Below are 27,584 nucleotides of genomic sequence, written 5' to 3'. Positions count from 1 at the left end.
GTTGATGCAAGTGATGATGGGGTTGGAGCAGTATTGATTCAAGAAGATAAAAATGGTTTTTATCATCCAGTGTGCTATTTTTCTAAGAAATTAAATAAGCACCAGAGAAATTATTCTGCAATCAAGAAGGAATGTTTGGCTTTGATACTGGCATTGCAACACTTTGAAGTTTATATTAGTTCAGCACATTCTCCAATTACTGTATTTAGTGATCAAACCCCCTTACTTTCATCGACAAGATGAAGAACAAAAATTAGAGACTGTGAAGGTGGAGTTTGTTGTTACAGGAATATAATACTGACATCACGCACATCATGGGAAAAAACAATATAATAGCAGATGAACTTCCCCATGTATAGAAATATATTATTCCATGTATACTTTCTATCATTCATAAGATTTCTTCTTATGTTACCTTTTTTATAAACGAAAATGTTTAATTCACCTAAGGTAAAATGAAAGCTTTATTATATAAATCTTTCTTTTTCTTTTATGGGGGAGTAAGTGTTATGTATATTTAATTAAATTGTTTTTTTAAAAAAAAAATTATTCCATTACATGCTACTGTATTATAACATTGTTTACTGGATTTGACATTGTCCAGAATTGAAACATTTTAACTAGCTGATGACCTTGTTCCAAAATCAGTGATAGTTTTGGTAAACAACTTTATTTTTTTATCATCTTTCTCAGAGTAACAATCATTAAGTTGAGTCAAAGTCATACATGGACAATGTGTCATTAGGCATATGTCAATTGGTAAACAAACTTCTATTTTTTTCCAAAGGGTGAAATTTTGACCACAATCCAGGAATCTGTTTTTCATCTTAATTAGGTGTATAACTGATGTTCTAACAAAAGCTGATCAGCCTTGCCTTAACACCTGATATGTTAAGTTGTATTATGCTGTGACCAGTTTGGGATGAATTTTATTTTCTTCAAACAATCGAATTCAAGTGATTGTTTTCCCTGGAAAAACAAAAGTACTATGATAATTCTTGCACAAAAATGTTTACTAGAATTTATACGGAATTAAAAACTGGAATAATATTTTCTGGGATTCAACAAGAACCTCTTGATACATCAGTACAATGCTGACTATTACAGACGTTATCGCCTTCCATCTTGAATTTCATCGGGATTTGAACTGAGATTCACTTAGAACTTTACATTGATAGGACTCATGTATTTAATTCTTGGATTACAATATGGATTTATATTGTAAAACCTTAAGTTCTTTTTTCTCATTTTTTGCTTTGTATTCTTAGACTAGGGAAATAAAATATTTGTTAAATTTTACAAAGCTTGTTGTCTTCACTCTTTTCTGTTACATATTTTAATAGCCATATTTTAAGAGCATGGACTTGTAACACTGGGTCTGTGCAGTTTGCAGTTGGACTCATCTTATGAGAGAGTATATACGGTAACTTCTTTCTGAGGTTCAACAAAGTAAAGTAAAAACTTCCTACGTTCTAAGGAATTTATGGATATATCATACTTTATAGACCACTTGGTAAACATAGTAGTGGAATTTTATTGCGATAGGACCCAGCCTTTACACCAAAACAAATTATGTTATTTGTACTCAACTGTCATTTATGCCATGTGAATATTCATATTTTGTTTATTTTGCTGGCAGTCAACAAAATTGGCCAGGTTGAAAAGAAAATCCCAGGACTCCCCACCTAATAGAAAATTAAATAGTCAGTACCTCAGTGTGGTTAATAAAGATCAATAATAATATTTCTGTTGTTGCTGTTGTGGGTTTAGCATCATTTTTCAGCACATGATAGGCTATACATGGCCACCTATAGTATTACTGGTGGAGGAAGACCGTCAGAGAAACCCTGGGTAAGAACCACTGACCCACGGAAAGCTACTGGCCGAGCATAAGACACACACCAATGCAGAGAGAGCAAAATCAATAATCTTGCTCTGAAATATTAATAAAGAATTTATAACAAATCAAAATACACATACTAAAATTGTAGCATTGTTCAGTGCAATTTGTACAAGTCTGATACTAAACTCCTTCTTCTGCTGCATATGTTACTTGAGAAATTAAGATTTTTAAGAAAAATGTCTTCAATTTTACTTCCTGTATAAATCTTCATTTAGAAAAATATTTAAAGTTGCTTTCAAAATTTAAGTCTCTAACACTTGTACTAATGAAATAAACCCAATATAAACACATCAATAATGGTATGAAGTCCATCATACAAAAATGTTTTAAGTACTATACCTTCTGGATACTTTCATAAAGAAATGAGCATGAATAATTCATGAACTGGCATGAACTGTTCATGAACCATTCATGAAAGTTCATCAAAAGGTTCATGGACTATTCATGAATGTGCATGAACTGAAAATGGTCAGTTCATGAAATTACGAATTCATGAACCAAAACTTCACAAACTGTTATTGAACAGTTCATGAAATATTCATGAACTGAATTCTTGAACAGTTCATAAAAGTTCACAAATTGAGTCATCATCATTCATGAAGAGCAAGAACATATTCATGCTCTATGATGAACAAAGTTTCTCATGAATAACTCATGACTTCATGAAGAGTTCCTATAAAAAAAGTATTTGATTATCTGACAAACTCACAAATACCCATTTCATCCTGAATCGTAAAATAACCTTAGATGTGGGGGTTTTAAAACAGTAGAAAATGCAACATATTATCTTAATAACTGTATTTAATTTCAGATAAATTTCTAATATGCACCAAAGAACATGTAAATGACAAGTGATATTCATTTTTTTTTATTCTTAGCAACACTTTCTGTAATTTTTCTTTGAAAATTTTTAAAGAGATATTGGGGCAGTTGTGTTCAATCAACTGTTGAAGCATATTTCATCGTCATGGGGCTGTCTTTCCACTGGGATTTCTCTGACTTGACCAATCTTTTCCCCAGAGACTGACCTGTCTGATAACTCTATTGTGAAGATGTTCAGGACCTATAATTTAATCAAATCCTGCCCATTGTCACTATTGAATGTCTCCATCTACAACTTAAACTGTTCCATCCAATTACTGTTTGGATCTTTAACATTGCTGCAGCAGTCACTACTTAATGTCTCTTCCATCTTGGCCAATCCTCCAGTTTTCAAATGTTCCTCCTTAACTTGCAAACTTCATCCTCTAATAATTTTACTTTTCTGCTGTTTGATCTGAAAGAAAGATAAAGCTTATTACAGATAACCCCTGATCATCATTGTCTTCAGTGTTTAGCACATTATTTTTGTACCCCACTTTATTTACTGGAACAATTATAATCCATTTCAAAATTATTTAATCCCTTACACTTAATACACAACTTACTGAGCATTTATATTATTGGAGAATTTTGTCACTAGTTGTATTTTAACTGAAGCTGACTAGCCATAGGTATAGTTGTTGTTGTTGTTGTTGTTGTTGTAGGGTCTAATGCCTTTTCTCAGCACAGGATAGGGGCCCCGAGTGGCTGAGTGGTCTAAAGCGCTCTCCGTTACCGATCACTGCCATCTCACCTCTGTCTGCGTGGGTTCGAGTCTCGGGTTCGGCCAATGTGGGTATGTGAGAAAGCTTGCCAGTAGCTTCTCAAGGGTCAGTGGTTCTTTCCGGGGATTTCCCGGGTTCTTCCTCCACCATTAATACTGGCCGCCATGTATAGCCTATCATGTGCTGAAAAATGGCCTTAAACCCTACAACAACAACAACAACAACAGCACAGGACAGGCCAGTATAACTGTTGGAGGATTCAGATCCCTGGAAAACCCTTGGAAGAACCACCAACCCAAGAGAAACTACTGGAAAACTTTCTCACGTATCCACGTTAGCCGAGCCTTAGATTCGAACCCATGCAGACAGAGGTGAGATGGCAGTGATTCGGAACAGTGAGCACTTTAGACCACTTGGCCACTTCGGGCCTGCCACAGGTATAGTCACAGATGTCATATGTTTTAATCAATAAAAGATGACAAAATTTTTGGACAAGATTGTTACACTAAATAACATATATATATATATATATATATATATATATATATATATATATATATATATATATATACACACACTTTTAGTACAGATAACGGTTATTTCGTGCTTTCAAACATTTTCGCCATTTTCTATTGATAAAAAGTCAGACTTGTGTGGTATAGGCCCTTAGTATGACACTAATGGAGACACAGTACTAACGATATGGAAAAATGGCAACCAGCCCAGAAATGGGTGAACATAAAATAGAATATATATATGGGTTTGGCTGACCAGGATTGGTTAATAGTGTAAATTATGTTTTAGCAAAAAGAATCTTTTGAGAGCTTATCCTAGTTGTAAGTGGAAAAAAAATAGAAACATTGTTTTATTGATGGAATTTCTGTTCTTGAACAGTCTTGAGTTTGGAACACTCATTACTAAAATTAGCAACTGTCTCTTTGGTGTAGAATTGAAAGCACATGTTTCAAACACATGCAGGTCCATAAAATGCCATGGGTCAGATCCTTTCCTCTACAGTAAAGCTGACATCCAGGTTTCATCTATACTGATAAATATAGGTTTGATCATGAGCACTAAAAAATGTTATTTAATTTTTAATATCATGATGTTTGCATAGGTTTACTACGGGAACTGAATTAGTACCATGAGTCCTATAGCATCCACAGGGGCTCGTATCATTGCTTACAGTTGACCTGTCATACATGTACTATATAATAACTACAAGGGAGGACACTTTTCTCCTTTCTTGCACAACCCGTTAAAGAATAAAATTCAACTTTGTACGCATATCCAAAGTTTGGCTTACTATCATACCGTTAAGGAATGTCAGACCATTTTCCCACACTACTGCTCGACATGGCTGTGATCACGCCCACTTAATATGCAAGAACACACTGAATGGAACACTGTCCTCTCATTGGTTAAAAGAAAATTACGTCCTGCATTTATTTATAACTTATTTTCAGTTAGCCGATAAGAAGGTAGTATTCAATTCAGCACACTGTTCTTGCATATTAAGTGGGTGTGATCACAGCCATGTCAAGCAGTTGTGTGGAAAAATGGTCTGACATTCATTAAAGGTATGATAGTAAGCCAAACTTTGGATATGCATACAAAGTCAAATGCCTGAGCTAAACAATGGTAACAAATTTATTACGCCACATGAAATGTAGCTTGAAATAACAGTGTTTATTCTTAAATGGGTCACGCGAGAAAGGAGAAAAGTGTCTTTCCTTGTAGTCATTATAGAGTACATGTATGACAGGTCAATTGTAAGCAACGATACAAGCCCTTATGACAGCATCCACTCCGACTCTGCATGTTGCGTATAGCTGCTTCTGGTTTCATCACGCTGTTATCTGCACCTGTATTGTGTACAATTTGACACATCAACTATTTTATTTTTTTTTGTTTTAAATTACCAAATTACATCAGATCATAAAAATAGTGATGTCATGAAAAAGAGAACTATATCAAACATCTCAATTCCTATCGTAGATGCAGTATCGTGTCTGGTATCGAGATCGAAGGGGGTTGTATGATAATGTTTAATGATTTTCAAAAATTTGAAGAGCAAGTTTAAACTAGGTCTGAACAAAATCATGTATCATTAGTTTGGTTAAAACTAATATGATGACATATAAAAACCAATAATCCATATAACTTCCAATGAAATAATCATGAATGACCAAGATAAAGATACTCACCGTAATTTTCAGGATCCTGGCTGGGTATGCTTTTTGCTCTCACCAAATGATTTCCTTCATATTCTTCATAATTGCTTCTCTGCATTTCTACTTACTTAAAAAAGTGATATCGAAAATATTCTCATCTGTCAATTCCACGAGAGTCCACATTTTTTGTTCAAGGTTTTTACTTGCTGCAGAACCGTTTGCATGCTCTTTGGTTTGTAGGGAAAAGGAGGCTCAGCTGCTGAAATCTCGTGCATATATTAGCCAATAATATCCCATCTTCTTTCACAGTCATCCAATCAGGATAATCATTGTTTACATATTTCGTTTTTTACGGCAAATTGGCAACCAGTGACTAAATCAATAGAATATGCAGTTTATGACAGTAATGGACAAAAATGTTAGAATAAAGTCATTGAAAGCTTTTACAGCAAATACATTTTGTTCATGCTGGCCAGAAAATATTTTCCCATATTAGTCCTGAACTACTCAGGTTAAGTACACAAGTATTGAATAAATTATCTCTATGAACATTTATACGGTATCATATCATTTATAAAATATAAATGGTGGAGGAAGAACTCAGGAAAACCCTGGAAAGAACCACTGACCCATGAGAAGCTACCGGCAAGCTTTCTCACATACCCACATTGGCCGAACCTGGGTCACAAACCCCCACTGACAGAGGTGAGATGACATCGAACCATAATGATGAGCGCTTTAGACCACTTGGCCACTCAGGGTCCCATTTTGTTATAAAGTAGAGATGTGATATTTCACTGTTCTGTCAGAGCAGTGAAAAATTCTACGTTTCCTGTACTTCATTATAAGAGAGTCTCACTATTGTGATTTACTACATGGGGTCTCATGGACAAATTATAATGAGAATAGGTCAGTACCATGTACAATATGACTTTCTTTTTAAAACTGCAACCAAATGTAACCAATGAAGGTATTCAAAATTCATAATTAAGAGGCTACAATACTCCAAAACATTTGGAATATGAGAATCATCACAACTAGTGCTGTTCCAATTATCGATTATAATCAATCAATAGAATCATCAATTGATTGAGCAAACTAATATGATACTCAACTGTGAAACTCCATAATCAGTTGTGCATAAAGGGAGACTACTTTTTTCAGTTGCATGCTAAACTCAAAGGTTAGTAAAGCTCCTGTGTAAATGGTAAGCTAAATAGGACTTCCAATCCATTAAGTTGATTTGAATTATTTATTCCCTTCACAACTTAAAATTAAGAAACCATACCATATTGCATAGGTACAAACTTTTCTTAATTAGGAACATAAAGTCATGATTACATGATGAAGCTGTTAAATTGTTGAGTTAGTAGATTTAAACACATTTTTATGATTGCTTCAGTTTAAATGTAAAATCCTATGCAGTATTTGTAAATAATGACAAACAAGAAAACCATCTCCTTCTATATATTAAGCTACAGATACACCACATAAAGGATTTTGGGGGATTGTAACAGTATTTCAGTTACATAAAACTGATCAACCATAAAAAGTTGCACTCATTTAACAAAGTTGTAGAACAAAAAAAAACACACAACACAATAGAAAAAATGTAATATTTTCATCAGGTTAAAGTATACATGTCATTAAAAGAGATTACTCATGTACATTTATTAACATTTTGAATTCTTGAGCAAAGATATAGCTGTATAATAAACAAAAATTAAAATCTGCTCTCAGTAACCGATTATAATCGATTATCAGCTGGTTAAGTGGAACTGTTTATCAATTTTGAAATTCTGATTGATTCCTATCACTAATCACAACATGACAACAGAACATCCATCAAATGTTAAAACAATAAAACCAGTCTTAAAAGGCCACTGCTATGAGATCACAGTGCCTTGAGAGACCATGTGCTCAAAGAACAGATTTTTGAATATAAAGTGTTGTGACCTGTCATGAGACCACCTGTCTTGAAAAACCATACCATTTTGTAAAAATGTCTAGAAAAAAAAGATTCTTTTGTAATGTCTGCCACTTAGTGCCAGGGCAAACTAATCTTAAGTTGTTTAAATTATAAGAAATACATTTTTATGTGTTTACACACAAAAACTCGACCAAAATACATCGTTTTTAATATATTCAAAGTAAAAAAAAATTAATTTTCAGATTTTTTCTCCACAAGTTTCTAGCATTATTTCTTCTGCCAGGAGCACAGTCAATATTTTATTATGCTGCATTCAAGCACTATAAACTACATGATGGTGACAAGTTCTGCGTGCTCAATGCATGTTTAAAATGGTAACACCTAATCAAAAGGAAAGCAGACACTTTGAAAGAACTGTACAATTTAGTACACTCAGAGTTTAGTTTGTCACTTAGATGGCTGGGGAAAGTTTATGTAAATTTCTCCCTGTAAAATTTCTTCACTTATGGCTATGATGTAACTTTTTCAGCTATTATAGTTTAATATGTAAAGATATGGATATACCACCATGTCGGCCAATTCTGCAGGTCAGCTAATTCTGCGCAATGATACATCATTTCTGTAAACATTGGATCATGTGTTATTTTGGGTCAAAAATCCATTTTGTATCAAGAAAGAATGATTGTACTTTAATTAAGAAAAGTTATATTCATAAAGTGTACAAAAATATCCCACATTTCGACTCAAAATGCATATGAAAGAGTGATTTCTAAATGTCAACATGAAGACCCACTCCATGACCTTCTTTAACCTGTAACCCTGAAAATCCTATTTACCATGTACAGTAGAACCTGTCTTGTAAGACCACCTCTTTTGCCAGAAAATTATGGTCTCTCAAGACAGGTGGTCTCTCATAACAGGTCACAGTGCTATATAATGAATAAATTTGTGCACTGAAAATGTGGTCTCTCAAGACAGGTGGTATCACATAGCAGTGGTCTTTCAAGACAGGTTTTACTGTATCTTTTAGATTCATACAGATAAATACATTATAACAAACATGGAAATTTATACCTTAAAAAAATTCTGCATCTTGATCCAAGTTTCCAATTTTGCAAGAAATTGTTCCACATATACAAAATCGTCTGCTACCCAACATATCAACTTGCCGCTAGAACGGGATTCTCAAGAAATTTCCCAGTGTATAATCTGTTTCTAAATTCTTTAGTAACTTTTCCCCATAAACAATATGTTTTAAACAGATTACATCATATTCATTGTTGTTTCTCTTCCACATATTAGCTTATTTTTATAAAACATTGAACTTCATTAATTTTTTTACAAGATTGGTTTAGTTGCTTAATATCTTTTGCCATTTATTGGCATTGTTATGTTGAATTTTGTACAAAAAAAAGCTATAAATCTGACCTAATTACTTGACTGAACTGCTGACAGAAACAGTCCAAAGTAATGTATTTTATTTCTATAGCCTGATGGATAAACATTAAATCTTTTCAAAGCTGTGCTCAGAATAGGCTGACATATCGTGAGTCATGAGAAATGGGGCAGAATATTTTGGTGACAATTGCCTCTTTTCAAATGGTAAGCATTGCAGTATTTTATTTTTGTCAATTGGTCGAATTCAGTAGGCGTTTTGCTTCAATATTGAAGATGGAAACCTTACGTGCACAGAAATGCCCGACAGCATTATATATGTCAATTAGGTATTTTCGGCTTGTGTTGTTCTAGAAGCTGATAAGAGGCATGTACACATCACAAGTTACTTTACAGTACACATGTATGTAGACAGTGAAATACGAACAGTAGGTTAGAAAGCAGAGCTTGCCACCCCTAGCCATAGACATTTGGGTTCAAGGCAAACAGAACAGCTAAAAAAATGGCAGAAGTTTGTATTAAAAAAAAAACCTTTGGACATGAAGAATGCATGTCTAGATTTAGGGATGAATTGCAGAAACTTCTTTTAATACGAAATGCCAATGACTTCTCAGGTCAAGTGAATGATATATTTGTTTTGCTTTATTTACAGCTATCCAAAGATATGGACATTTTGGATGTCACATGTATATTTTATTTTTTATGAAGTTCGATATCATTCTGGTGGATGAGGCAATAAATCTAACACATTCTGAAAGGCATTACATTTGTGCATATAAAAAACTGTCCCTTGCACCCTTTCCACCCACTTAGTAATCTAGCTGACACATTTGAAAGGCATGATGTCTTTATGCCTAAGATTCTGTCTCATATTTTAGGTTTGTTCTTTGCTGTGCAGTGTTAACAAAACACCCTATGAAACTTTCAAATAAGAATCCCAAGTGAGTACAACATCACTCACCTGAGCATACATGTAAGTTAGATTGTGAATGCACATTCACATACACTGAATATGTAACAGGGAATGAACTGTAGTCTTAAATGTTGGTGTGAGTTATCTTCAATCCTAGACCATATTGTAAAAAAATGTAATTGCAGGACTCTGTGTGTATGTGTGTGTGTGTGTGTGTGTGTGTGTGAAACTAAATATGCAACATTTATTCACTGTTACTGCATAGCTTGTTCTTTTTTGTGCTGAAAACCTTGTCAATTTTGATGTGAATACATCCTCCCTGAAAATGGAGAATTGTCAACACAACATGGCCCACTTCTGCACCAAGCATTAGCATGTGAAGAACAATCATTTTTATAGACCATATCATGTCAGGACACCAAGTTGTGTTGGGAACACATTCAGCAATAGTGACAGGTAAGTATTGTATAATTAAAATTAGTTTTGACCCCCCCCCCAACTACATTTTAATAGCAGCAATATATAAAATGTAAATACTGGATACCTGAACTTCTCAGGTGAGTAAGCTGATGTGCCCAGAATAATGGAATGTACCCAACATTTGAGGGAGAGATGCACTTTTATAAATGTTGGTGTCTCTCTGAGCCACATGCTGTGTCACAACTATAGGTCTCAGGAACAAGCATCCCTCAACTTAGAGACTGATGCTCTATTGTATGGAAAGAATTTCAATGAATTCAAGATAACGCTGTGTCTTTGTTTTTAACTGTTGAATGTTGAAACCCCATCTATGATATTTTTCAGCAGTAACAAGACTTTCAAATTAGCTGCTGTGAACATCAGCCTAGCACTGTATTCATTTAGGACAAAGAAAATATCACTGGAAGTCTTCTGGTGAGAACCCTATGTCATATCCATCATCAATTCAGGGGGAGCAGATACAAAATTTTTAAGACGGTTGTCATGGCAGCCATACTGGATGTATGACTGGTGCCATTTTTATTTCAGACTGTGAAAAAACCCTTATCATATTGATCATTCATTCAAGGGAAAGGGACAACAAATTTTTATGCCATCACGGCAGCTATATTGGATTTATGACAGGCACCCTTCTCATTTAGGACAAACTTTGTATCATATGCTAGTGAAAATCCCACATCCGTAACGATATCCATCTGGAGTGGAGCAGAGTTCATATTTCCAAGATATCACTTTCTATTCAGAAGGAGTAGCAATAACAAGATTTTCAAGATGGCTGCCATATTTGATGTAAGGTTAGAATCATTTTCACATAGGATCAACTAGACATCGTAAATCTTTCACTCAAAAACCCATGTCGATATGGCATTCATTCAAGATGTAGCAATAACATGATTTTCAAGATGGCTACAATATTTGACATCAGATCAGCATGATTAGGGCAGAGCTGACATCATAAAAAGTATTTCAGTGAACACATCACGTTGATATAACCATCCACTCAGGAGATGTAGTAACAGCCAGATTTTCAAGATGGCTGTTTTGGGTGGCCATACTGAATGTCGCCTCAGCACTATTTTCATTTAGTACCAACTACACATTATAAGTCTTTCATGAAAATCCCATGTTGGTATAATCATCCAAGTTCGAGAAATATTGATAACAGTTTTTTTTTTATAAAGATGGCCGCTGTGGCAACCTTATTGAACAATAGATCAGCACCATTATTATTTCAGACAAAAAAAAGAAGTCACAAGAAGCCTTTCACTGAAAAACCCATGTTCGTAAGACAATCCATTCATCAGGATTACTTGCAACAAGATTTTCAAGATGGTTGCCATGGCATTCATATTGGATGTTAGATTAAACACCATCTGCATTTTTGACCAATCTGACATTATCATTTAGTGAAATCCCATGATGACATCACCATCCACCCAGGATGAGTAGCCATGTGTAGCTTTTTTGCAGGGGATGGGCGAGGGGGATTATCTATTACTTATTAACTAATTATGTGATACTCACCCATTGCTATTGCACAGCTTATTCTTTTGAGTTTCAAAAAATATTGTCCATTCAATGTCAATGCATCCTCCCAGAGTGGAGATTTGTCAATAAGACATGGTCCACTCATGTACCTTGCATAAACATGCATGGAAACAGTCTTATTTTTCACAGACAATTCATGCAGATCATGAGAACTGAAATTCGATGACCTGTGTTCAGTTTTCAATGAAATTAGAAGTTTCAAACCTTAAAAACTTCTACCCAAATCAGTTCTCATAATCTGAAGCCTCTATCTAGAACGGTGGCCATTGCATCTCAGGAGTTACATAACATTAGAAATGACTAAAATTATTACCAATTTTTATACATAAGCTGAGTATCATGTGTTTCAGAGTGACCACTGTATCTTGTTTGTATCATGTGATAATATGCAACAGGTGACAAGGTTTTGTGAAGTTTTGGTGACAGTAATTTTAAGCTTTCCTGCATGTAAGCAAATGCTTCATGTTTGTCTAAATGCCATTAAGTATACACAATTAAACGTAAAAATGACCAAAACACATCACATGTTCTACTTTAATGCCAATTTGAAATACCTTTATCTTTCCATAATGCCAGCTTGGTTTGTTGTTTTCAAATGAATAAACTCAGATGACTATTCATATTGTCCCACTTCACAGTTATTTTGTTTCCAACAGAAGCACATTCATGAAATAATTATCAATTTCAATTTTTAATTTAATGGGATTTAATCTTTCTTCTTTCCTTATTTACAGTTTTGAATAAAGAAAAAGATTTTAATGAATGAAATAAATAGTTTGTCAATGATACACACACACACACACACATATATATATATTGGTAAATTAACATGTACATAATATTGGTAAATTAACATGTACATAACATTTACAAGATAAAACATATTCAAACTTCTAACATATGACAGTTTTTCCATGATTTTCAGAATGGTTGAAACCTGCAATAACAGTGTTGTTGTTATGACGACGAAGCTCTATGCAAATATAGATTTTCAGGAGAGAAAAAACCAGTTAAAAAGACATGGTAGCATAGTGTTCCAGAAACAACTTTACGTGAACATGTAAATGGTGAAGTGGATGCCGACACCATTAAATTGGGGCCAAATTCATTATTTTTCTTGAAGCAGACAGCCAAGTTTTCCAGAAACAACTTCATGTGAACATGTCATTGGTGAAGTAGATGCTGACTCCGTTAAACTGAGGCTGATTCATTATTTCCCTTGGAGGAGAAAGCCTGTTTTGAAGACCATATTTTTCTTTCATGGTAAAAGCAGGCTACGGCTATACCCATTTTGATATATGTGACTGGCCATCAACCATGGTTTTCACATTGGACCTACATCAGAAGTATAATTCCATATCACTGCAGCAATATCACAATGGCCTACTATATCAGTTAAAAGCCCAAGAACATTTCTAATAATCATACCCCTCCTTTTGCGGTCATCGACAAAAAACTCAAATCCTGGCAGTCAGCAACAGATGATTTTACAACTGTGGGCCAAGACTGCAAGAAACCTTGCTTTATTCACATCTTTCCTGTAAGTCTCTCTAGCACAAACTCCTTTCATATCATCTAGCTGACACATGCATATAAAATCAGTGAAGGGTCTTCTGTTCTTTACGATAGCATGTACATTTTTAAACAAATTAACGAGCCGGTCAAACACATTCCAATTTAAACTTTCCAAGCTGTCGATTCTTCTGGTGGTATCTGCATAACTGCTTTTCTCTCTTAACTCTTTTTGTGCTGCCCACAGCTTTCATGTATATTTACTGATTCAATTTTAAAGTTCAAACAACCTGCAACAAAACTGAATGTTTTCTCTGTTTGTTTTTGCAAATTATGTACACCTGTTACACCGCATAACTTTCTTTTTCCCATCATAGTTCATCCATTCCCTTTCTTTTGTCCATGTCTTCTGAAACGTTCAATTGTGCTATTCCATATTATAAGAATTATTCCTCTTTTATGTCATTTTCATTCAACTTTTGCTTTTTTGCCAGTGGCTGAACACCTTCTATAAAATGCCACATTTTGCCTGTCTTATAAGGAGGGAATTGTGCCTCATTTTGAAATACGAGATGTTACGGTATAGCTGACACAAATAATTTAAAGTAAGAAAAGGAATGACACAGTGTCCTTTATATAAGAAAGTCAGAGCAATAAATACAGTTTCAGAACATGTGCCTTTGCACCCACCCCCCAATTAAATGGCCTCTCCAGTGGCTGAACACCTTCTATAAAACGCCACATTTTGCCTGTCTTATAAGGAGGGAATTGTGCCTCATTTTGAAATACAAGATGTTACGGTATAGCTGACACAAATAATTTAAAGTAAGAAAAGGAATGACACAGTGTCCTTTATATAAGAAAGTCAGAGCAATAAATACGGTTTCAAAATATGTACCTTTGCCCACCCACCCCAATTAAATGGCCTCTCCCAAATAAAGACATGACTTCAGCGGATGTTTTGCATGATCAAAAGCAGTGGCTATTGTAAACACTGTTATAAAATATTAGCATCAGAAGATAATTTTAGTTTCAGCTTGGAAAAGGTGTATTCCCATCAAACAAAGCCATATGACTCTGCGCTTTGTATTTAACAGTTCCAATTATGGTCTCATCATTAACAGCGTATGTTTGATATTTCTTCCTAATTAACTGGACCTCAATGTATTGTTGAAATTAATAAAAAGGCGGAAATTTTTTAAATCTTAGATGCCCATGCTCATTGATTTTAATTCCCAACAAATGTACGGCATTCTGCTTGGATATATCCACATGTATTCAATTATTTGTTCATTTTTGTAAGGGAAAAAATATAAAAACTATTCTTATCATCATAGAAAAACTAGTTTTTATGGAAAGGATGTGTCAATAACCTAATCGTAATAAACTGATCTAATTCTTCTAATTATTTTGATGCAAATGTAAAATATGCAGTTTCCCATTTGTGACTGTTGGAGTGTTTGGCTAGCGAGCACAAAAAAAAAGAACCTTAAACAAAAAAAATGCAAACTCATTTCTTTGAATAGTTTTTGCTGTGTTCTTTTGTGTGGTATATCACTTTGTAGTTTGCTACTGTGGTTAAGCGAATGAAGTATGATATCACATCATTTTTTCATTTAATTTGTTCTCAGATTAATTAGGATCAATTACCAAACTTCCACTGTTAATGATGGAACCATACTTTGCACTGTTAATTAAGCTAAATACACAAAATCAGATGGCTTCTTGTTATAGAAACAGACCTTTCCGAGGCAGAAAGTGACTTAATCTTCTCATGCTAATATTTTATGACTGTGTTTACAATGGCCAATACTTTGATTCTACAGAACATCTGCTTAAGTCAAGTCTTTATCAGGGAACAAACGCTGACTGTTGATAACCAAAACTTACAAGCCCATCAGACTATTAACATTATAAAAGTTACTAGTCCGACAGGAAATCTAATAGCCTTAGGCTAGCAGACTAACACTAATTTTGACCCCTGGAATTGTCATACACTAGCTTTTATTAATTAATCACAATAGCTCAAAGAATTATATTCTTATTCTGTCTCAGGCTCAGAAATGACCTGCCAGTAATAATTATTCAACACCTCAAGAAACATAAAATTAGTAATAATTCATTGTAGAAGAAGAATAAATCTCCTTAAGTTGTAAGAAATCTTTAGTTTCTTCCATGAATCCTTTGACCCTAAACATGGGTCAAATGACTCTTCACTTCTGAAATCTACTGAGAACCCTGTTTTCTGCTCAAGTCTTTCTGTACATCTATCTGTTCTACCTCTATAGGTAATTCAGTTTCTATACTTTATTAATTTATGAATCTCAAGTTTAAATCTCTAACCATTTTCTTGATATCCAAGTAATGGGTTCAAAGCAAACTGTGCAAAATTTAAAACTCTGATGTTTTAATTCCTCTTTTATTTTGATCACCAGTCAAATTAGGCTCTGTCTTTTATCCTGATTTCTTAAGGCACCCGTACCTCATTGCAACTGACTACACAGTACAACGATTAACACTAATTTACCCAGAGTTCAAATGTCATATACAAAACAACATAAATAACTATTTATCACAAATATTTTTTTTAAATGTCACAAATTCACCACAAATACGTATATAACTGTGTTTGTGTATTTGTATTTTTTGTATTTTTAATGTAGCTTTAACCATTCTCCACTCATATGCATATAATTAATTGTTGTTGTTGTTGGGTTTAACGCCATTTTTCAGCACACGATAGGCTATACTTGGCAGCCAGTATTAATGGTGGAGGAAGAAATCGGGGAAACCCCGGAAAGAAGCACCTACCCACGAGAAGCTATCAGCAAGCTTTCTCACATGCCCACATTAACCCTTTACCTCATGCAAGCATCTCTAAACGCCTCTACTCCATTCGCATGGAAAAGCCTTTTGACGCCTCTACTCCATTTGCATGGAAGCGCTTTTTGATGCCTGCTGTAAATGTCGACCATTTTGAGCTGGTTTTCGTAGCGCCACCTTTGGGGGAAACCCCCCATTAGATACTATATTCATTTCTGCGAATGACAATTACATCAAATCACGTGGTCACTGTTCATGCACTGGTCGATATCTGCTATTTAAAGTAACTGGGTCGTAATCTCCACTCTCCAAAATGGTGGTCGCGGATTTCAATCAGTACTTACGAAGTTTTCACGATTAGAATCACAACTATGAAAGATTCAATAACTTAGGTAAAGGCTCTGATATTGATGTAGGCAGCAATTAGTTTTTATAAATTATCAAATTCAGATGACTTAGTGATGTAGATGCAGACGAAAACTTGTAAATTTCGAGTATGAGAAATGGCAGCTATGGTTGGTCACGCGGCATCACTGACATGACGGTGAACGAGTTCTCTCAAGATTTTAAAGCACATAAAAAAATTCTTCCATGAAAAATAATTACACAGCTATGACAATCAAACTTTACTCTTAAATTTTTCCACACATAATAGATGTGTACCAAAAATGTAAAATGGTTAAAATTGCTGTTAAATGTAACATACACTACATTACTTAACAGTTCACAGGCAGGCCTACGCGTATGGAGTCAAATAGGTAACAGGTGTTCTATTTATAGCATGCTGCACTTTGTAACTATGTTCTATGAGGCAAAGGGTTAACCAAATCCAAGACTCGAACCCATGCAGACAGAGGTGACATGGCAGTGATCCATAACAGAGAGCGCTTTAGACCACTTGGCCATTCAGGGCCCCCCGATTTATTTATGTAACAGATTCCAGTGCACTGTGTATCCAAGTTTGTGGCTTCCTTTTGTGGTCCCTTTGAATTTCTCCAATCCAAATCCATGATTGTATGTACAAATTAAACAGCCAAAAAGGCTGTCACCCAAAAAATCGGCAGAAGGTATATTTTGTCGCCAATGAGGAACAAAATCACAATTTGCGACACTGGCGAAGCCCAGGATAATCCCTGCTATAGAATCAACTGTAATTTTGTTCAAATTTGTCTTTTTCTTCATTTGAATAACACTCTTGTATAGAAGGAAGTGCTTTCTCACACACTAGTGGAAACCCACACCACAACTACAATAGTTATACATACTTACAGGCAAATTCAAATATATATATATATATATATATATATATATATATATATATATATATATATATATCAATGCATACATATCAAGTTTATGTACGACACATAGCTAATGACAAGTACTTTTCATTATCTTTAGACAGGTTACGATTAAGAATGAAGGACTGGTGTTACCCAAAGATACGAACTTTGGCAAATTAATACTGAGAGAACTACATGCGAAGAGAGACAAGGAAGTAAAAAGTAAACTAGAAAATAAGTCATTTTATAGGATGCACTTCAAGAAGGTGTCTGAATCCTCTTAACTAACAACCACAACTGTTCATCAGGCTACAGGTATACGTGCAATATGACTTTAAGTCAAGGGACCAGGTTCACTGGAAGAAGACCAATGTTGCAGACCCCGTTACATGACACTGTGATGTTTGCCAAATTCAATGCAGACATGGCCCAATGGATATGAAAAATGTTATGCTTCTTGCATCTTGCTTAGTCTTCATGCAACAAGACAATTACAATGCAATAGCATAATATTATCTAAATGCCCTGATCTTTTGTTCATAAAGTACAATACAAAGTTGTCTATTATAGCTCATATAAATACATTTTCCAGAAAACAAATTGTCCCTGAACATTTGAATAATCTTTTTTTTTAAGTTAATGATTTGTAAATTTCTTTTATTGCGTATTATACGTGATCTCTACCTATACCACACCCACCCACCCTGTTTTTATGTCAAGCCTATTTCGTTTTTCCAATACAAAGTTGTCTGCAAAAACAAAGTAAGCAAAACGGAGTACTTATAAATAAACAGATATGCAATAAGTATCAGCGGCCATAAATAGTTTGAAGTTTTGACTTTAAGTGCACGTATATCGATGGGTCAGCAGGTAAGTGAACTTTTAATACAATTAACATTGTTTACGAATTATTCCGCAATTTATCTTCTTAACGGCTCTGAAACCATTACCGCGATACAGGCACATGTATGCATTTAAGTGCTTGAAAATGTGCACCATTCTCTTCTATAAGTTTCAGCATTGCCATGTAGCATAAAAACAAGAAATCTACTTCTCAGTTTTCCTTACCTTCAGACTCGATAGACTAAATTGTTGATTCTTGATACCAGCTCAAAATGGTGCATGCACAACAGGAAGTTTACATTAGAGTCACCGGTACTGGCAAATATTCTTTCCCTTTTGCTTTACTCCTGAGAGTATTCCGGACAAAAACACGGAGAGTTTCGTTTTATTTGTGTGAAAAATCAACCACTGTTCTTTATTTTATAATATCTCTTTTGCGTTGTGGTATATATTTTGTGTCTGTAATAATAATGTCTCCAACAGGTAGTCATTATACGGCGTGTTTTTATTTTAGAGACTACTTCTAACATTTCACACTTATAACGCTACAGCCTGGATTTTTATTTGGTCTTAGAACATTGTTTAATTTTGTTTTTTTTAAAAAGTAGTCCATAAAATGGTATGGCTTTAGAATACGTTAGCCTTGTTTTAATAGTTGAAACATTTTTATGCATCCCAATATTCTCTAGCATCACAAACTTAATAAATCCATATTTTTTTCTTCAGAAAAGCCTCAAAAATATTGTTAAATTTTACTAAACATAATATTTGTCAGTGCAGTAAAATATATTAATATATCAGGATAAATGAAAAGTGAGTACTTCTTGAAAATATTGTCACTGATAACGTTTTCCTCCTTCTTTTTCAATAATAATTAACAAAAGTCATGCATGCTTAATTTCTTCCATCAGTGACCAAATTCTTCAATATTTCTTTTTCTCCAATGGAAATTGAACTTATTTCTATCTTTAGAATTCTGTTAATATATGAACCAAATGAAGAAGAATGGATACTAGTAAATGAAATGGAGAAAAAAAAAAGGATATTGGTGAACCAAATGAAGGGAGGGAAAGGATATTGGTGTACCAAATGAAGGGAAAAAAGGATATTTGTGTACCAAATGAAGGGAGAAAAAGAGGTATTAGTGAACGAAATGAAGGGAAAAAAGGGATATTTGTGATCCAAATGAAGAGAAAAGGATATTAGTAAATTAAATGAAGCAAAAGAGGATATTGGTGAACGAAATGAAGGGAAAAAAGGGATATTGGTGAACCAAATGAAGGGGAAAAAAGGATATTGGTGAACCTTATAAAGAAAAGAAAAAATTATATATATATATATATATATATATATATATATATATATATATATATATATATATACACACATACATACATATATACATACATACACACACACCATACCTTCTCGGTATAACTGCTCAAATAAAGCCTGAACAAAACGATATGAAAACGACAATGCAATTAAAATCCATTTTACCATGGACCCTTAACCTTTCCAAGTGACTGACTCTATGGGAAGCGTAAAAAAAAAAAGTAAATCTCTTGCGAAGTGTGTGTTGTGTGTTACTATATGGGCAAAGTACCTACCAGCTGAATTTTCATCCAGTCAGGTATGATTACATAAAATTACGGACTCGATGATTGATAGACGGATAGAAGGATGGACAGAGTATCACAATAGCCATGAAGCTAATTTGAAGGGATGAAATAAAATGCATGTAATAGCATATTAGATCATTCTGAAGAGATACCTCAGATTTCTATTATAAAGATATACAAAGTATAATTACTTTAATTAAATTTAAAAGACAATAAGGTTATTAAATACTAGTCTACGAAAACGAGAGGAATCTATCTAAAATCAGCTTCCACCCTAAATTTAATATTTGCATGGAATGAATTTGATCTTGTATGTAGAAATTCAATAAAATGTAGGTGTGAAAATAAAATGTTCTGATTTCAAAAATGGTTTCAGTGTACTAATTTGCACAATAAACAAACGGTTTAGTAATTTTAGTATATATAATCCTGTAATCTCATAAATTATTAGAAAATTCTTCGAAAAGTATCAAATACTGACGGCAGTTGGACCTTAGGAAACGATTTTTGAAGACTTTAGAGCCACTGAAGAGACTCTGTTAAGGGATGTAAATCAGTAAATATTTTCATTTTTATAAGGAGTTGTGTCCCTTATCAATTGTTGTTAAGCCTTAATTTATTTGCTTGTTTATTCTTTTTACCGCAGACCTTTTCAGCTAGTGTACTCAATAAAAGACATCATCTTATTAATGGTATACACCACCTTCTCTTAACCTATTTTAATCTTAACAGCCTCTCTGCATTTCAACATGTTTTTAAAAATTAATAAGAATTGCTGCACAAAATAGTGTAAAATCTGCAATCAGCCAATTCATAAGAGGAAATCTAGAACCATATAACTGCCGTTGTGGACAGAATATACAGTGCCACTTTTTAGTTTCTCCTCTAAATTCTGTTTATATCCATTTCATCTGAGAATTCTGAATGCTTTGGGTTCATTGAAAAAGGAAAATTATTCGGAAGCCAAAAATTTGCAATAGATGATTGTTGTTACATGTGGTGATTGTGGTACAAGGAGCAATTAACTTTAACCTGTAGGTTACATTAGGCGGCACTTGGGGGACAGGAGATAATCCGGTGTTAAAAGTTGCATTTACAATCCAGTTACAATCCATCACACACCTCGACAGTCCAGCCACCAATTTTTTTAATTACAATCTGGCATGCACCTATACAGTCCAACACACCTATGCGATCTAACTGCTTTCTTGTTACAATCCAGTACATACCTCGACAGTCCAGCAACAGCTTTGTATTTAATATACAAACACACATCATATCATCTAATGAAAAGGGTATGAGTGTGTATTGACACACACACATGCTTTACTTACATACAAACATACTATCTCACGAAACAAGGGGCTGAAGAAGGGGACAAACAGACACATTCACACAAACATAGACTTACACATAAGGGTAGGAAGTGTTTATATAGACACTACTATACCCTCACACACACACACACACACTATGATGTGACAAAGAAGAGAGAAGGAGTCATAATTTTTAAGCTTTAGTTGTAAATAACATAGACATAACACAAAACATAAAACAAAAAATTGATGAATGATTAGTATCTCTTTTCTAGAGATACGAGTGGGCTTGAAAGAGTCATTGTTTTTGTTGTTTTGCTTTTTTTACCAACACTCTACTTGGTGACCACTCCATGTCCAGAGTCGGTCACCACAGAACGCGTATCTGCTTATCTTTGTCTTCATTTGTTCCACATTGTTTTAGTGGAGATCACGAACCTAAAACAAGGCTAACTGGCCACTTTCTTCCAGTCTTTCTTCCCCTCCTCCCTTGCACCCAATCTGGATGGCCCAATCGGTGGAACCTTTCTTGGATTCTCATGCAGTTCTCATTGAGGTGCTAGAATTGCTTATCCCTCTACTGGCACTCCATTTCTTTACTCTCCTACTCATCGACCCTTTTCTCCTCCACCCGCTTTGATCTAGGAATTTTTTTAATTCATTGTCTCTCTGACGAAATCTTCAGTAAATCTCAAAGAGGTCATTAAGAGCTTCTTTTAGAAGGAACACTCCATCTCCACCACCCGACCCAGGGGGTGCTGTACTCTTTCCATTAAGCTGATAGCTTCCACACATTTTCCCACTTGCCAATGTTGGGTTTATAATTTTTGTCTTTTATTTGCACTACGCATGATCAATGATGTATGGCAAAGCCGTTGAATGCACCACTGTATATGTTTTGAACAAAGACGTGAAGAAAAACATCCTTACACAGCCACAAAAAAACACAGAATACAAATGGAACAGAAATCGTGCGGAACTAAAGTAAAACATTCTTTTGATTTCTTATCTTGCATGTTTTCCACAACGGTAAGGAAGTGTTTCTATACACGCTGTATGCCCACATGACCATACTACACCCAACTAACACACATTTTTATAAGGGATGGGATTTTACATTTTAGTTGTTTTGGGAAAAGACAAAGATATACACAAACATACAAAAACAACCTTTCGACAAATGGCTAGTATCTCTCATTTCTACAGATCTGTGTGGCCTTTGATGATCTTTTGGGGTTCTATGAGTGATCCTGGATATCATGGTCTAGCTCGACGAGCACGTCTCACACTGGCTTCAATGCAGCACAGGGATGCTTCTTTGTGAATGAAAAAGAGAAATTCTCTGTCTCCATTTTACACACCACCTCTTCTCACCCATGTTATTACTGATGTTGTTGCTCTTTCTATCTAAGATATTCCTGATATCTTAAATGTTCATCCATGTCTTTCTTATTCTCCCATATTTTTTTTTTGTTTCACTAACAATTTCCTCTTAAATAATGTCTTCTAACAGGTCCTGATAAAAACTAGAGTCGTTTGCCCCTCTTCTCATCGATGAGATGGTGTCTGACCCTGTGAATGTGTCCAGGGCCTTTCTCAGTTTTGCCATTCTACTCATTGTACCTGTTAATGAGTCAATGATTGGTGGTCATACTAGTAAACACAATGCTACATGTGGGAAAACTGTGAAAGTGAAGAAACAGATCCGATTCAGAAAACATCAGCAATAGTAGAGATGTGAAAGAACATAAATGTAATAGAATGAGTTTTGCAGATGTCATTGTAACACAATATGTTGTGCATTTTGCTGGTGTCATTGTGACATATAGCAATATTAAATTAATGTATGTGATCTGGCACAGAATTAAATCCATGGCATGTTAAGGACTTGATTGGTTCTTAAAGAGGTTCTGTTTGATAACTGTGTCATGTGAAACTGGTCAACAGGTAAAACTTTGGTTTTGGTTTTGTTTATCAAAAATGCCAAGGGTTTAATTTTTGCAGAAACTTACTGAAATATTTATCATATGTTGAAACTTCGCAGAGATCAGTAAGCAGGAAAAACGTAAAATTTTCAAATTTTGCATTGACGTGTGTGGTTAGATAAACCTGAATTCCAACTGGACAAGTCATTATTACAAATGTCTTACACTGCAATACTAATCAGTCTTAGGTTTTGCTTGAGGCTAAATGTTCTTTGCTCTGCAAATAGTAAGAAGTACCCCCTCCGGTACGGTTGTCCAAGGGACATGTAGTTGGAAGTAACTGAGAGACATATAACCTGGAGTGTAAAGAGATGATCATGTAAAAGGGAAAGAAAAGCAAATCTCAAGCAAGGTACGGTGTTTTAATTTCAAACATTTTTCAGGTCTTATGATACAGTCAAACCCACTTATCTCGACCTCGGTTATCTCGACAACCCGCTTATGTCGAGCGTTTTGGTCCGGTCATTTGTAAGACATCTTCCTATGTAATTTTAATTATTATAGTATCATATGTATGTCTGATTAATAGGTACAAGAAAGCTTTTTAGTATCAATGTAAATTTTTCTTTATGAGGGAACATACATCTATATTGTGTCCTTGATTTTGTCCATGATTGATGCTTGAGTATGGAGTTTTGCATATCTGACTTTTATCATTTATCATGATTGTAGTTAGTAAATACATGTTTGCTAAAATTTGTTCAAGGCCTAACCTTGCTGACAAGTTAGTGATATTTTCCATTAATTGTCTAAAATATACTATTGCATTTCAAGTGAATATGCATAAACAGAAATTAGTAAACAAATTATTCACTCCCGTTTTAAGATCATACTCATGTACAGATGTGTTTGGATATAATTTAAGAGGAATTCTTACTTTAAATTATTCATTGGAATTATAAAGTGCTCAATGACATTTATGATCCCTCTAATCTTGTAAGTAGGGGTGAAACGATATACCTATATCACATACTGATATGATTCATCGCTGCCTAAGATATGATACGTTATATATCAACTTGACGTTCTTTTCATGTTTAGGTCTCTCCGTTGTAAGGTGGTGCCATTTTACGTATATTCATTAAATTGTTTTATTTATCTATGCAGATTACGGACATACATAGACTTTTCTGTTTATATGCCATTTAAACCACCAACAAGATGAATGAAATACTTCTGAACCACCTATGTTAAGTATCAGTGTGATTTTTAATGTAGCTTTAAAATAATTTCAGTCGTATCGCTACATTGTCTGCAATGTGAGAGTTTATAGTGATGTCTAGCACTGGGGCATTATACTGCAGATAGGTAGCATCATGTCCCACCCGGTCACATTATTCTGACACCAGGCTGAATAGTCTTAACACTAACGTCCTAATGCTGAGCATCTAGCAAGGCAACTGTAAGTACCATTTTTTTTTTATAAAGTCTTTGGTGCGACTCAGCCAGAGTTTGAACCCGTGATCTCCCACAGCTGAGGCAAATGCTGTAACCACTAGGCCACCAGAGCTGTCTTTAGGTGTCAGTGATTTTTATTCAAATTTTAAGACCATTTTGAGTTATTCATTTTGATTATGTGTAGGACTTATCGTGCTTGGTTACCACACTTTGCTTTGTGCTGCATTTAAAACATTTTATTACCAATATCATGTCTTCACTTAAATTTGGAAGACTTTACTGTGTTATCATGAAAACAAAAGAAATTGCAATTTCCTTGTGCAAGGAAAATCTTATCTGGAACAAGTCCAAGTATTGAGGACTAACAACCATACCATTCATAATGTACTTCCTGCTGATGCAAAACAACTACTAGAGACATACACACTCATTTCTGTACATGAAAATTTTTACTGGGACATCACACACTCTCCTTCTACAAACTAACAACGTGACTATAACCAATGCCGTCTGGTACCAGCCCACTTGCTGATCCTGTGCTAGTTTTTATTTTATCATGTCAGCATGTTCAGTCATATTACATATATCATCATAAATGGAGACATTCCAAAATTGTTCCCTGTGTACCATATTTAAATAATTTACAGATAATTTATTAGCTATTTTTTTTTACTAAATTTACCTTTAATTTAGTTACCAATATTTCTGGTGTGTCATGTAGTGAATAAGCTTGGACTGGTGGTTATTGTTTTACTATGAATCTGAATAAACGATAACCACCAATCAGAACTGAATGTAACTGTGACACACTATAAGTTTTAGCCCTCATATTCGATACAAGTAGACACATTGTGAAGCAAAAGGAAAACTTTGTGTAAAAGTGCTTTATAAATTGCAAGTTCTAAAATTATACATGGGGAACAAATTTGGAATGTCTTCTTTATGTTGATACTGACAAGATTAAATAATCAGCATGAAGTTGGCAGGGGAAGACCAATTTCAAACCACACCAGTTAATCACCTCATGTATGCTAATTTGCAGAATGCGTGTGTGTGGTCAGTAGTTTTTGTTATTGACATAAATTAATGCACAGGCCTGCTACAGCTGTCATAAATGAGTTCTCAGTTTTAAGAAGAAAAAACTAGGCAAATAATAAATCAACTAGTAAAAAACATGCTTGAGAATGTGCATGATTTTAATGATACATTCTCAAGTTCGTTATGAACACCACGCAATACATTTCATGTAATGCTACAGTGATGTAACCACATGGTTGAGTCGAGGGAGCGTCTCAAATTTCATAAACTACTGTCACTAACTTCAAAGTATATCTTTAAAAAAATCAGATGGCCAAGTCATTTTTAATTTCCTAACAGAAGAAGATTACACATTTACTGTAACTCAGTCGTGCACTTTGCCTGGTAGTATGACCCATGCACATTTTGCACATTTAAGTGGTTTTTCTCCAACACCCCAATATGAATGTCCAAATATCAAAAATGGGGTAGCAAGGGTCAAAGGAAACTGACTTTTATTTGTTGTGGTTCTAGGGTTTAACGCCACTTTTCAGCACAAGATAGGCTATACATGGCGGCCAGTATAACTGGTGGAGGAAGAACCCTAGAAAACCAAGGAAGAACCACCAACCCATGAGAAGCTACTGGCAGGATTTCCCACATACCCATGCTAGTCGAGCCTTGGACTAGAACCCACGCAGACAGAGGTGAGATGGCAGTGATCCGGAACGGTGAGCACTTTAGGCCACTCGGGACAAGTACTGCACCGTGCTTTTTCAGATGACAACTCTTAATAAAATTTTAATTCCTTCAAATTTAAATGGTTTTCTCTCTAGTGTGTCTCCTTAGGTGCTCCTTAAGATGTCCATTCTGACTAAACATTTCATTGCATACTCCACACTTAAATGGTTTCTCTCCAGTATGTATCCTCTTGTGAACCTTTAAATATCCACTCTGACTAAACATTTTATCACACATTTCACACTTAAATGGTTTTTCTCCAGTATGCATCCTCATGTGCACTTTTAAATATGCACTCTGTGTAAATGTTTTATCACAAACTTCACACTTAAATGGTTTTTCTCCAGTGTGAATTTTCATGTGCTGCTTGAGACTTCCACTCTGACTAAATATTTGATCACATATTCCACACTTAAATGGTTTCTCTCCGGTATGAATTCTTGTGTGCTTCTTCAGACTTCCACTGTGACCAAACCTTTCTGCACATACTTCACACTTAAATGGTCTGTCGCCAGTATGTATTCTCATGTGCACATTCAGATCTCCACTTCTAATAAACATTTCATCACAAACTTCACACTTAAATGGTTTTTCACCAGTATGAATCCTTGTGTGCAACTTCAGAATCCCACTCTGACTAAATGCTTTATCACATACGCCACACTTGAACGGTTTCTCTCCAGTATGTCTCCTCATGTGCTTCTTCAGATTTCCACTGTAAGTAAACTTGTCATCACATACTTCACACCTGAATGGAGTTTCCCCAGTATGCATCCTCATGTGTAGGCCTACATTTAAATGTCCACTATGACTAAAACATTTTTTCACACAGATCACACTTTTTTGTGTTATCCAATATGCGTCCCCAAGACACATCCATTCTGTCTATAGGGTAATCTGGACGTGAGATCGACAACTTCGTTATTGAAGCCGACTACTGTGTACCTAAAAACGAGACGGGAAGCAGTCAGTCGGACTTCTTGCAACAAGTATCATTATTAAAAAAGCATATAATTTGAGATCTTCTAAATAAAAAGATTTTATTATGACCATATATGCAGGGGAAAATCCGACCGTGTTCTGGCTTATTCCGACCTCTGATATGTGTAATTCCG

The 27,584-nt window shown here is 34.7% G+C and overlaps 2 protein-coding genes across 5 annotated transcripts in view; both read right to left on the bottom strand.

The window, feature by feature from the left end:
- The window catches only part of LOC149781586 (calmodulin-binding transcription activator 2-like), a 164,885-nt gene extending 146,175 nt beyond the window's left edge, over positions 1-18,710 (bottom strand). For all 4 annotated transcript variants that reach the window (XM_089935635.1, XM_089935633.1, XM_089935636.1 and 1 more), the window contains exon 1: positions 18,616-18,710. The gene's annotated coding sequence lies outside the window, so the exon portion shown is untranslated. The remainder of the gene's footprint in view (positions 1-18,615) is intronic.
- Positions 18,711-23,774: 5,064 nt separating this feature from the next.
- Positions 23,775-27,353, bottom strand: LOC149781585 (uncharacterized). Its single transcript, XM_089935632.1, has one exon. The coding sequence runs from the start codon at positions 27,343-27,345 to the stop codon at positions 26,545-26,547; it is 801 nt and encodes a 266-aa protein (XP_089791758.1). The 5' UTR covers positions 27,346-27,353; the 3' UTR covers positions 23,775-26,544.
- Between the last annotated feature and the right edge of the window lie 231 nt (positions 27,354-27,584).

This window comes from Sinohyriopsis cumingii, chromosome 15, assembly GCF_028554795.1.
Source record: "Sinohyriopsis cumingii isolate HCF-2022 chromosome 15, ASM2855479v2, whole genome shotgun sequence".
NCBI classification, from domain to species: Eukaryota; Metazoa; Mollusca; class Bivalvia; order Unionida; family Unionidae; genus Sinohyriopsis; species Sinohyriopsis cumingii.
This window is presented reverse-complemented; position numbering and strand designations above follow the sequence as displayed.

Bases quoted from the DNA above. Each gene is read 5' to 3' on its own strand.
- LOC149781585 (XM_089935632.1), bottom strand. From the start codon at position 27,345: ATGTGTCTTGGGGACGCATATTGGATAACACAAAAAAGTGTGATCTGT.